Here is a 13,437-nt window from a genome sequence, read left to right as displayed (position 1 = left end):
GATTACTTTGATATTAAAACACATAAATTAGTTGGGATTACTTGAAGCATGCAGTAACATCTCTGGCCACTCGGGTCCGACAGCCCTGACCAGTGCATGGTTTTGCAAAGCCTGCGGTTTGAAATCAGGTGAGACTGGCCAGGTGAGGGGTGGTGTTCTGCTCACTCCATACACCTCTATTCCCACCCCTGCCAGGGAATGGAGAGGGCCGATTCTTCTGGTGGCGCAGTGCTTCCATTGCAGGTGGAACTCGGCATTGTGGTTCCAACAGAGACCAGGCAAACAGAGCATCTCTCGTGCGCTGATTCAAGAATGCAGCTGCTAAACTGCAAAATTGGAACCCACCTGCCACGCTTTGAAAGAACCGGCTGCATTTTGATGGAACGCTGGAAAGCCCATGCGGCACAGCAGTGAGAGTGCTGGACCGGGGCTTCTAACCCCTGCTCAGCCATGACGCGCTTATGTTTTCTTTCTCATATGCAGGACACCCATGCAGTGCTTTGCCCAGAAGGACAGTGCAGAAACCTTTAAAATATATAAAATACTAAATTTTAAAGGATAGGATCTGGGTTTGAATGGTACTGAAAGGATTTCTCATTTATCTTTAAAGTGAAATCTATCTGCGAGTTCCCATACATGAGCAAGAATTCACTATGGTATGTTCCCAAATGGCATTCAGCAGCAGGGATGTGGGACCGGGAGGGGGGCGGGGGAGACATGGGCAGCCCTCAGTCCAATTTTCTGTCCCTCTCTGGATTGGTGCCAGCCCCAAAAGGCTTTCTCCATGCCCCATTTGATCACCCAAGCCGGGGGCGGGCATTGATTCACACCACCCAAGCGATTTGAATTGATCTGGGTCTCTTCAAAGCAAAGCGATGCAAGTGAGGGGCAGAGAACCAAATGTTTATGAATCAGACACTTCAAGTGTGCACATCGGGGGCTGGGAAGTGGGCGAGGTGCGTAAGAACAGAAAGCTGCACCGGATGAGTCAGGAAGCTCGCTATTTTTTTTAAAAAATGGGTGTTTTTCCTTCTTTTTCTGCCACTCCAGGAAGCAAAACACTCCAGAACTAATGATACTATCATTGTGATTTTAACGTTATTTCCATTTCTTTGCATTGGTTTGGTGTGCTTTACTTAATCTGGATTTCTGTGCACAGCTGGGGAGCGACACAGGGTGAAGTTCAAGAGGTGGCTGCGACCGTCCCCTGGCCCACCCCCCAGAAAAAGCCCCAAAGCGCCATGCTCTATGGAGTGTCACCCACTGGATGGCTCTTAATTGCCCTGAGCCTCCCTGAAATACTTAACGTCCAAACAGGGGTAGCTCAGAAAAACAGCCTTGCCTGGAAAATCCATTCTCCCACTTTACAGAAAGAATTGTGGCTCCAATCCTGCACTAGGAGCAGGGAATCTGGGGGGGAGGGGGGGTGGAGGGCAGAGGAGTTTCTGAATTTAAAAAAAGGTGATGGGCATTGAATCCCTGCAAACAGTGTATAATTTTGTGTGGGACCAAACTACCTGAAGGACCAAGCTCACCTTAATGAGCCCACCTGTGCTGTCAGATCAGCAAAAGATGCTCATCTCTTGGCCACCTGGGCAAGGAATTAGGAGGGCAAATGCGTAAGAAATGGCCTTTTCTGCAGTGGCCCCACATCTCCAGAGCAGCTTTCCTCAGCAGGTCCATCTGCCTGCATCTTTGCAGGCACATGGGAAAGCTTGGAAAGCCTGCGTTCACAGGGCATGCGATTCCCGTCACATTATGAAGGGAAGCCACCGTTCTTCAAAATGTCAAGGAACTTTCACTTTCCCCTGCAGCGTGAAGGAAAGGTGTCTGTGTCAGGGGCGGGTAGGAGAATCTTCAGGGCAGCAGCCTCTCGTTTGGCTTGAAACCAAAATGGATCAGCTTAATTCCTGCCCAGCCTTGGCTATTTCACTCAAAAATCACACTTCCCTCTCGGCTCACTTTCTTTTCCACATCCCCATGGAGAGCAATCTCAGAAATGCAAACGTGCTTGCACAAGTGATGCAGAAGGAAAGGGGACAATGTAGGCCCCCTTTCACCCAACTCTGCAGCTTGGGGGATGCTATTTGCTAAGCCCCCTCCTGGGTAGTGTTTTGTGCCTCTCTGGGCTGCTCTGAAGAGGCCTGTGGCCAAGACATTTGCCCTCAGCATGGCACAAAAACAGGGAATCCAAAGACGAACCGGGAAGACCGCGAGCTAATTTGCTGAGGCTTCCCTTGCTGCACCCCTGCATGTTTTGCAGACCAAACTGTTCCAGCGCTCGGCTGGCAGTGAAAAACAAAGCGCCCTGCACCAAAAGCAGGACAGGGCTGGGGGGGAAGAAAGAAATACAACGGTTATGCAACAAACCCACCATTTCTTCCTAGCAACCACTTATCACTTCTTTTAAAAAAGAAATTAATAAATCTGTGTACTGCTACTTCAGCTGCCAAGTCACCCACTCTTTCAAAGCAAAGCTGCCAACCCTAAGATGCTGCTACAGAAAAGCCGAGGACGTGAAAAAGCCACACTGGCAGGGGTGAAAAGCTGCATGCGCTGGTGGCCGTGGGGGACAAAATGAACTTACAGGACAATGGCCAGTGCAGCCCTGTGTGGATAAGCAGGCCGAGCGAGGGGGTTGGGCTGCGATTCCCAAGCATGCTCTCCGAGGAGAAAACAGGACCCACTGAATGCAGGGGGGGCTTCTTCCTGAGCAAACTCGCAGCCCCAGCGCTGCTGCCATAAAGCTGAGCACTGGGTTTAAGCAGCCTGGTGTGACCAGAGAGGGGCAGCACAGAAACCCGGGGATTCAGAAGCGTGCGCCTTTCCCCGAGTCCAGCCAGGGCATTTGTGTGTGCCACGCAGAGTGCATGGATGGGCGTTTGGGGGCGGGGGGAGTGCATGCATTCATGCCATGGAAAGGGAACAAATTTGGATTGCACAGGTGCACCAATGCACACAACAGCACTCTAGTGCAAGGAAACTATGGTGAGCCAGGGGATGGGATGCAAGATGCCTGAGCATCCGCAAGACACAAACAGAATGGCATTTACAAAAGGTGTTTCATCCCTTTGTGGGAAAAGCAAATGAAAGCCATTCTTTTGTTTTTCTTTACAGATTCATTTGCTTTTTTTCTTCTGGGCCATTTTATCAGGGTGCTGGCTGGGAAATTCTGGAATTTTAGGACTTTTCTGTCTAAAGATGTGTAGGATTGCACAGTGGGTCCACTCCATGTGTGTGGCCTTACTTCGTTTTATCTCACTTGTTCAATCCTGAAAGGTTTACAGGCATCACTAAGACAACACTCCATGCCATTGGTTTATGATCCAAAAGACAGTAGACTTGTGATCTAGAAGACAAGGGGTATCTCATCATTGTTTTCCTTGTTTAAAATTGAGCAGGTCTGATATCTGGACAGAGAAGTGACAGAAAGTCTGACAATGCCTTGTTGTTTGGACGGAAAACACCAAACTTATAAGCAGCAAGAGACAAGCAGGTAGTTTATCACCAACAGCACAGAAAAGCTATAGATGCTGATACAACAGACATTAAAATGGGGGTTTTATCCAAGCTACCTGCAATTACATGGGTCTAATGCTCCAGTAGAAACAGTGGAGAGCTTGTAGATCTTATGCCATTTGGGCTAAAAACACCCAAGTTAGCAGCTTAAGATGATAGGATGTGTTGCTATTGACATTAATTTTAAAAAATAACCGAGGCCTTACACATTTGGGGGAAACCTTTAGCTAGTGTGTTATTTGCATGCCTTTGAAAAACAGCAGTTTCCTGTGGAGAATTCAAAACAAAAGGAAAACTGATTTGGCGAGAAGACTTGGGTGCCTGCTCAGTTTCACTGCTTTATGACCAAGTTAGTGATTTTTCTTCCAGGGTTCACCAGCATATATATATTTTAGGATGGTTCTGAGGATGATGCTGAAGATGCCAATGGATGGACAAACTCCGGCAGGCAAGAGAATGGGTGGTCTCCCCCACCACCCCTTGCAGTAACAGGATGGGGGCGGGGACTTTAGGGGGGAAGTTTAGGGGAGGAAGGAAGAATGTGCCACTCATGGGAACAGCAATGGGAAGCCCCATGTCTGTGAAACTGTTGGGGCCATTTCACCCTCCCCAGAGTGGCGCTCCAACATCTGCAGAGCATCTGCGTGGAGGCGGCTTAAATCGAGGGTGCCTGCTAAATAGAGGACTGTGGAAGAGGACACCTGGCCACACCTTGTTCCCACAGATGCCGTGGACATCAAGCGCTCTAGTCGGAAGCGCCCGAAGGGCTACAGATAGGTCCAATTCCTGTGGCCAAATGTTTAGGCGAGAAGCCACCCCCAGCCGAACCAAAGGTCTGACCTCCACCCCAAAACATTTGGGATGGGGATGAGTCACTGCAGCTCGGCTGACTTGGCTCCCTGAAAGCAGGCCGGAGAGCGGTAACCTCTTTCAAGTACAGAATGACAAATAAACGGCATGCCAATGGAAGATTATTCTATTTCTCTCACAACAGGAATGCCAGCCATTTACTCACTTTAATGACAGAATCAGCCATCATAAACAAGTCATCTCTCACTTATGTCGTATCAAAGGATGGTGAAGTTGTGTGTGTGTGTGGGAGGGGGGGCTGGCCCAAATCCAGCTCAAGTTGGCCCAATCTCAATCCCACGGAAATGAATGAGGCAGACTTTCATGGGGAGGTACCACCAACCCCTGTCCAAGCAGATTCACGAGCATCCGCTTGCTCTTTTAGGGGGCCTACACAGGGGGTGCCACCTTCAAAACCTGGCCGAGGCACGCAAGCAGGACACAAGTACAGCAGTGCCCTCCTACCCACATTCCCCAGCAGCTGATGCTAAAAGCCAGGATAGTCTCCTCCTCCATCCATTGTCCAGCCCCTTTTAAAGCTGTGCACATGGCTGGCTGTCACCCACCTTGTGGAAAGGAGTTCCACCGGTTACATTTGCACTGCATGATCCTATTGATCTGGATCTCCCACCCATCAGCTTCAGGGGACGACAAGATCAGGACCAAAAGGTGTCTCTCTCCTCTTTCTGTACATCATGGGTAATTCCGCATCCCTCTGTCATGTCTCCTTTTTCTCGGAGCGAAACCATCCCAGATGCCATAACCTTTCCGCACAGGGGACTTACTCCCGGCCCTGGATCATTCCAGATGCCCTTCCCAGGACTTTTCCAACTCTACAATATCCCTTCCAGGTGCCCTCACCTGGACCATCCATGATGCCCAGGTGTATAAGGGCAGCAGGATCTCGGCAGTTCTATTTTCAATTCCTTTCCTCATTTGGGAGTAATTCTCTCCCAGCAGTTGGTGGGGCTTCCCTTTAATCTCAGCATGAACACGCTCCTTCCCTTAGCCAGGCCTAACTTGTCCACTCACAATTTCTGGGACCTACACAAAGTGGAGCGGAGATCCAAGCCAATGAGTTCGTTCTTCCGTTTCTCTTCTGCCCCAAAGCATCACATGCCCATTTTGAGTTCCTGCTGCAGCCTGTAACCCCAATCCATAAGGAATCTGTCTGAATGGTGCCAGGGCCAGAATAGGCCAGAACGGTCCCCCAATTCCCCATTTGCATATCCAGAAAAGGGCTGACGGACTAGGAGACCTGATCTACAAGGAAGGACTGGAGAAACTGCACACGTTTCATTCCTTCCTCCCCTTTTTGTCCAAAATTCGCTAAGCAGTTTACAATAAATAGTATGAAACCTTTAACAGGCAAGAATTCAAAACAGTCAAAACAGTTCACAGTAAAAGGCTGATTATGAGCTGAGACTTGCAAAGAATATCAAGAGCAACAAAAAGGGCTTCTATCAGCATGTAAATAGCAAGAGGAAGGGGAGACAGGAAGTGGGACTGCTAAATTAGGAGGAAGGGGATCCAGTGACTGATATGAGGGAACAAGCACAGAGGCTAAATGACTGTTTTGCCTCTGTGTTCTCCCCCGCCCCCCCCCCCCCGACGAGCAGGACAGGGGAGGTCCGCATGGGAGATTAGGTGAGGCCGGGGAATCACCCCCCTAGAAGTCGGGGGGCTCCTCAGGGCATTGGACATCACAAAGGCACCAGGCCCTGACAGGTTACACCCGAGAGTACTTAGAGAGTTGGCAGGGGTTCTCTCACGCCCGCTGGCCTCCATTTTTGAGGCCTTGTGGAGAACGGGTGAAGTTCCAGAGGACTGGAGGGTAGCGTCAGTGGTCCCAATCTTTTAAAAGGGCACTAGAAGGGACATGGGGAATTATAGACCGGTTAGCCTTACGTCCATTGTAGGAAGAACAATGGAAAGGCTCACAATAGCGAGAGCTCTAGTGATGCTCGACAGGGAAGGAGGCTCTGATCCCGCTTCCCTGTCTCTTCACAGCTGCTGCAGGAAGAAGCATGCCAGCTTCTTTCCCTCCAGCCTAGCTGAGCAAAGGCATGTAGTGGGAAGAGCTCCTGCCGGTCTCCTGCTTGGGCAGTGCCCTGCGGCTCCTTCCCGGGGAAGTCCAGCCTTTCAGAAGGAGAAAACCCTGCAGAGGATGAGGCACCGATGTGAACAGCGCCAAGGCCTCCCAGGGCTCCCAGGGGGCCAGACCCACCCCCTGGGCCTGAGGCCGCCCCCCTGCTGCCAATGGGTCAGAGCTGCCCAGAAACTGCCAGCCAAGGATTAGCTTTCGAGCCCACACAACCCCACCTCATGCGGAAATGTGGCGGGCTTGGCACCAAAGCCGAGAAACGGCTTCTGCAAATCACAAGAATGTCTCCACGGGAAACAACGCACCAATTTGCCCCCGGAAAAGAAAGAACCCTTTCCCTTTAAGGGGACGCACGGACCCCATCATGCAGCCGCTAAAAAGGACTCTGCAGAAGATCCCAAATGGGTCCCGAAACTCAATTTAGCCAGGGCTCAGGGTTCTTTTTTAAACCCACTAAGTTGCTCCCTCCATCTGTTCCAACAGGCTCTTTCCCACTGTCAGAGTGTTTAAGATATGCAAATCTGGGTTTGGGCCGAAAGGACCTTTCCAACAGGCACCTCAAAATTAGCCGCACATTGTCTGTCTCGGGCGCAGCCGTGCGCCTTCCCTGTGGCCTTCCCTGTGGCCAGGAGCAGCCTCGCTTGCAGAAGACGTGGTGCTTGCAGAAGACATGGCCATGCCCTGAGGAAACACTGGTCCCCAAAGCAAGCCCAGGTCATGCGCCTGCGCCCTGTTGCTCTTTTTCAGATGCAAGCTTTTTCCAAGGCCATTTCATTTATAATGCAATATATTTACATTTCTAGAACACATTTAATTCCATGTTGTCTTGCTTTCTTATAAACAACCTGCAAGATCAGTGGTGAACTGGCTATGTTTCATTTTGTTTTGTGTCATAAAAACAACCACTCAATAATAAAATTAAAAATAGCTTTGGAAAAAGCACCATCCCAAAACCAAGCAAGCTGCTACGACAGAAACACCTGCTTAAATAAGCATGGTTTGGCATTCATCTGCAGAGGACAAGGTCCACTGGATCTCAGCAAGGAGAACATGCCAAATGTTTGACACCACCACCAAAAAGGCCCTGTTCCAACTTTCCCCAACATGGTGCTCAGGTGAGCTGTAGCCAAGCGGCAGAGAGTCTATATGGCCTGCCAAAGACACACAAGATCAACTTAGGGTATGGGGGTTTGGTATTTGTGCCAGCTATGGATGGGTCCACTTTTACCCAGAACAAATGCAATCCACTTTAAGAAATGTAATTAATTAGGATAAAAGTTTTAGATCTAGCGTGTTGACTTTCTCTCATAACAAGGGCTAGATCCCATTTTGATGGGATATGTCAGTTCTTTTGGCAGATCTGGCTTTTACTGAAACTGTTCCAGATGGTTCAACTTTTAAATTCTGTATAATGAAATTTTATATTGTGTTTCATTGTAACCATTTTAGTGCTGTTGATAATGTATCAGTTTATTGGTGAATTGTTGTGAACTGTCCAGAGAGCTTCAGCCAAGGGGTGGCATGAAATTAATTCCAGTGAAAACAAATATGGTGTAGTGGGTAATGTGGTGGACTCAGGAAACCTGAAGCTCGCTGGGTGACTTTGGCTTAGTCACTGACTCTCAGCTTGGCCTACCTCACAAGACTGTTGTGAGGATAAAATGGAAAGAAGGCTTATGTAAGCTGCCTTGAGCATCTTGCAAGAGGCATTTTAAGTAAAATCAGAGCTCTGAGTACCAGGGAAGGCAATTGCACCTTTTTCCAAGGAGGAAAACACTGCACAAACTTCGAAGCAATTGAATAGCTGGTGACCAAGAGCAGCCATCCTGGGGTACTTCAATACCCCGATTTCAGAATCTGCTAGAAACGCTGTCTCTACATGAGAATGGCAAGCGGAGCTTTTATCCCAGATTTTCAGATTGTAGATTTCAGCTTCAGTAGAATGGTCTTTTCTCAGACCTGCAGAAGAGAAGGATTATATCCCCCCTGCTTTGCCTGTTGGGGCCCCAAAACTTGTCTTCTCCTGCAGATGCTATCTGCATTTAGAAGAGAAAAAGGAACTGTACCTTAGATGTGAAACACATTTATAGCATCACTTCTTGCTTGTAAGAATCCCGAGGTGTGCGACAGCTCTCCTTATATCCTAGCTGAAATTACACACTATAAATATTAAAATAGATATTACTGTAGCAATTACTGTCACTTGTTAGTGAGCTGATTACTGTCAGGGCCAGATGATGTTTTGCTCAACAAGCCATCTTAACGGAGGAGGCTTTTCTGAAGGAGTATTTTATCCACAGGGCAAGTTCTGAAAGATCAGTGATCTTCCACAGAGATGCAGAAATTTAAATTTTGAGCAAAGAAAAACAGAGATGGCCTTTTTTAAAGGCAATTCTTAGCATCAGTTCTCCTCTAGAATCCCACACGGAGAGTCCTTCCCCAGTCTGGTGTCCTGCAGATGGCTTGTGTGATACATTCCTGGCTGCAGTCCATGCTAGCTGGGGATGATGGGAATTCACATCCATCACATCTGACAGGTACCAGGTCAGGGAAAGCGGTACTGCACGTCCAAGCTGATGCTCCCTATAAACACTCCCACATTTGGGTAGAGACTCTGGGTGCTAGTCCCCCGGCAGACGGGACACACACCCCTGGCCCAGGGCAGAGGTCATAAGAGCTGTTCAAGAAGAAAAGTTACAGGGCAGGGCAGCTGGCGTCCAGGCACCCCTGTGCTTTAGAACACAACACACCCAGCCCACAGTCCCCGAGCAAGGGCTGCAAATGGAGGAGGGTGCCTGAAAATGCTGGGGGGGGGGGCACGAGGACACACACCTGGTGGTTCCAGTCCTTCCAGAAATCAAAAGATGCTGTAGTCCAGCCTTTGCCCTGGTCATGTGGGCTCTCACTGTTTGTAGTTTCCTCCTGCCCCGAAAAGCACCAAGCAGCCCTCCAAAGGAAGAGCTGCTTGGGGCAACACTGCGCTAGCTCACTGCCCCCGAGTCTAATCCAGCCCCGGGCGATCCGCTGTGATCACTCAGCATGTGCCTGAGCACCACGTCGGGCTCCAGACCTCAGTCGCCAAATGTTCAACTAACATCCCCCAGCCCAGTCTTTTACAGCCCTACTGGCCAGGGATGACGGGACATGTGGTCAAGCACACCTACCAAGTCAGGAAAGCTGATGGCCCACACTGTGGGGCCATCCCTAGCCACAGCCCCCATCACCGCCTGCCAACTTGCTGACTGGGGATGATGGGGAGTGTAATCCAGCCCTGCTGGGTTGGGAAGGCAGGGGTGGCCAATACTGGAGACACCAGAAACTGCCTTCTACAAAGCCATGCCCCAGGTCCATCTAGACCAGCCCTGCCTGGCAGAAATGGCTTCCTGCGGTTGGCGGCAGTCTTTCCACCAGGACTAAACCTTTGAGCTTCCTCTTGCAAGGCAAGGTTCCACCACCACGGATAATCCTACTGATCACTTCGGCTAAGCGGACCGACGGGCTGCTGCGGCGTGCCAGCCCCGTGAGCACCATGCTTTCATGCGCACCCTTGAAAGGCGACTGACCACAGAACTGCCCATTTGCCCTGAACATTGCATGGTGCGCTACATGTGTGATTTGACTGCCTGGAATGGGATCACAGCCTTGAGCACGGCCCCCCATAAGAAGTCACATGCATCTAAAGTACCAGTCCATGGTAGGGGATTATGAAGTTCATGCAGCAAGAGCAAAGCCAAGGCAAGAGAGTGAATGCAAACATATCAAGAGCTGCTCCAGCACAGAAAACTAGAATATTTTGGGAAGGAGAGAAAGGAAGGATTTAAAAAATGGCCCCAGCTGGTCACGGAGGTGAAACAAACAGGAAAAGGGGAAGTCTCGGCTGGACCACCTTAAAGATGGATCAGCGACAACACAGCACAATTGCTTGGGGTGAAGCTTGCTCTGGCAAGAAGGGAATTAGGAGTCCTTCTATGCCATCCCGCACAGGGGCCGGCCCCAGCTCCGCCATACTTCCCCATGCCCCTCACATCTGTCTCTTTGCCCCCTGATCTTGCAACCAAACAGGGCTGCTCTTACCCAGCAAGCCCCTGCAGTAAAACCTCAAACATGGGGTTTACCAAGTCTCCCAGAGCTCTCCAGATGCTTCAGACTAGCCCTGCCCTTACCCTTCACGCCAGCAGGTGCCACAGCCTGAAACTCACAAGGGGCCAGGTGAGCCTAGCCTCGCAACACCTGAGCAGGTAGACATGTTCCTTGCGGCCTGGCCCAGCCGCTCCACCAGCCAGCAATTCCGTGGGCCAGGTTGCTGTTCTGCTCCCGCAGGCCACGAGCCACACTCACACACACACCTGGCTTCCCCAAGCAATAAGGCGGCCATCATTCCCCAAGTGGGGGGGGGGCAGCCTGAAGTGGAGAGGCCCCAGCTGAGCCAAAGAGCACCTGCCAGGCCTGCAAAGGCTCCAGGACAAACTATCTGAGCAGGACGGGGCGGGGGTCTTTTTTGGAGCAGAGTAAATCCGTCGTTATTTGTTTTTTGGCGCCAGGCTAAGACCTTTTAATTTAAAACTTATTTTAATTGTTAAATTATTGAATTAATTAGGATTTTAAAATTTTTAGCCGAGAATGCACCAGCGGTTTTTAAAAAAAAAATTTAATTGCTATATTATTATTATTTATGTATGTTTTTATGTATTCTTTGTGAGCAGCCCCGAGGCTTTGTTGCGATGGGAGCGGCATAGAAAGGTTTTAAATAAATAAATAAATAAATAATGCTGGGTGAGCCGCATCGACAGCCCGAGTCAATTCACTGCCCAATGCAGTGAACAGGTGCATGTGCTTCCGTCATCTAGGTGTGCTCTCAGAAAAACTGCCTCCTTGATGACCGCCCCCCCCCCCGGACCTTCCCCAGTTGTTCAAGTGCCTCCCACCCCAAATTAAACATGCTCCTCAGCAGCTTTCCCATGTCACACTGCTGCCCTCCAGGTCTGCTGGGCTAGAGGTCCTACCACCCTCACTGGATCACCATGGCAATGGGAATGATGGGAGTCACAGTCCAGCACCCTTCACACTTTCTTGGCCCAGCATGACCATCAGGGCAATGGGAGGAGTCAACCAACACTTCTCCCTCCAACCAGGCGCCCCCTAGATGTGCTGGCTCACAAATTCCATCAGATCCCCAGTGCAGCGGGCTGAGGGGAGCTGTGGTCTAACGCATCTTGGGGAATGAGCCAAATGTCACCCGTAGCCCCCAGCAGCCTCTATGCCCCCAGCAGCTGAGCACACCCCACTTTCCACTGGGAACGACTCCCCAGAGACCCCGGGGGCTGCCCCATGCTATTTGCACTCCCCGTGTTCCCCAGCCGAGCCCTGCTCCAAACATGGCCCTGTTCACAGCCCCACTGCAAAGTGCCTCTTCGGCTCACGCCCCCAGGGGGCGGCACTGTGAAGCTGAGTCCTGGCCCAGACTCTGTTTCAGGGGAGGGGTTTTGGCTGCAGCTGGGGAGGGAAGGCCTGTCCCTCCACTTCTAACACGCTACAACATGCGCAAACTCTCCCCCACCCCATATTTTTGCAGGACATTTCAGCAAGGAGGGGGAGTTGCTTTGCTTCCCCTAAGCTTCAGGACATTACAGGTCAGGCTGCAAATTAACTGAAGAATGCATATATTTGGATGGAAAAATTAATTGCCTGGCTTGGCGTCCTACATAGTTTAAATAAATCCTTTAATACAATATAAATTAGCTCACGCAGATGGGGCTGGGAAGCCAATCTTTTTGCTTCCAGGCAGTCCCCAACTTCCAGCTAGATCTGAATCCACGCACCCTTCTCTCTTCTTTATCAACAACTCCAGCCCACATGGATTTACTTGCCCAACACCGCCATGACCTCCCGCTGAACCCCCATTTTTAGCCTCGAGTGTCATGAACTCCAGGTGCCTCTCCAATCAAACTGCCCCACCCTAGAAAGAGGCACAAGGAAACCTTTGGCATCAATAGCTGCAAGCACCAGGCAGGGAAAACTGCTTGCGGCGGGGGGGGGGGGGGGGGGGGGCTCGCCCAGAAGCTAGAGGCTGCCTTGATGAAAGCAGGATGCTGGGCTAGAGAAACCTGCAGGAGGGGAAGCCAAACTCACAGGAGAGCATGATTTGATGCACCGTCCAAGACAGGAGCCTGCAATCCTATGCCGGTTTGCATGGGGAAACGATCCTAGCATCCTATACATGTTCTGACAGAAAACGTCTCTAAACAGCCTGGACTGAGGAACGCAGAACTGCAGGGCTTCTGCTGTCTAAACGAGCCAGGTCTTGCCTTGAAGGGCAGAGGGGCTGAGCGGGAGCAGCGAACACAGAAGCTCCCGGTGCATGTGCCCAGGTCCAGGTGTGCTGCAGCTTCGGCCTCTGGCACCCCCTGGCCAGCATGCTAGGAACTGTAGTCCCCCACACCTGAAAGGCACGAGGCAGGAGAAAGCCAAGCCTAGGGTGCTGCGCCCCACGCGGACTCTTTGCCCACAGGAGGCTGCGGACGCTGGGAGCTATAGTCCCACACAACTGGAAGGAACCAGGCGGGGGAAGCCCTGGCTGAGGCCAGCGCCCCCCGCCCAGAAGTTGCCCTTCCCCGCAGGTGGCCGCTGAGCGCGCAGCGCCGCGCACCTGGCAGCGCCGCGGGGGACGCGCCTCCCCGACGCGCGCCTCGCCCAGGCGCCCGCGGGACACCGAAGCCTCGGGGGCGCCCGACGAACGGCCCGGCCCCCCGCCCCCGTCGGTGCCCTTCCGTGCAATGGACTCACCGTTGGCGCCGTACCTCTGCCGGTTCCGGCGGACCTGCTCGGCGCTCAGCCCGCAGCTCTCGCGCACGCCGAAGCGCCGCAGCGCCTCCTCGGCCGTCGAGCTGTGCGCGCTCTCCATGCCGGCTCCCGCTCGCGCCCGCGCCGCCGAGGGAAGCGGTAGCGCCGGCCGGCCGGCCGGCCGC

The 13,437-nt window shown here is 51.6% G+C and overlaps 1 protein-coding gene across 2 annotated transcripts in view; it reads right to left on the bottom strand.

Moving 5' to 3' along the window:
• Positions 1 to 13,376, bottom strand: part of LOC123023400 (sarcoplasmic/endoplasmic reticulum calcium ATPase 3) — a 116,011-nt gene extending 102,635 nt beyond the window's left edge. The window contains exon 1 of one of the 2 annotated variants that reach the window (XM_044430116.1): positions 13,256 to 13,376. In XM_044430116.1, coding sequence (XP_044286051.1) covers positions 13,256 to 13,373 — 118 coding nt within the window. In that variant the 5' untranslated portion in view covers positions 13,374 to 13,376. The remainder of the gene's footprint in view (positions 1 to 13,255) is intronic. The other variant, XM_044430115.1, reaches the window with a different exon arrangement.
• Between the last annotated feature and the right edge of the window lie 61 nt (positions 13,377 to 13,437).

This window comes from Varanus komodoensis, unplaced genomic scaffold (assembly GCF_004798865.1).
Source record: "Varanus komodoensis strain SLA01 unplaced genomic scaffold, ASM479886v1 scaffold20_1, whole genome shotgun sequence".
NCBI lineage: Eukaryota > Metazoa > Chordata > Lepidosauria > Squamata > Varanidae > Varanus > Varanus komodoensis.
Note: the sequence above shows the minus strand (reverse complement) of the source record. Positions and strands in the feature narration are given on the sequence as shown.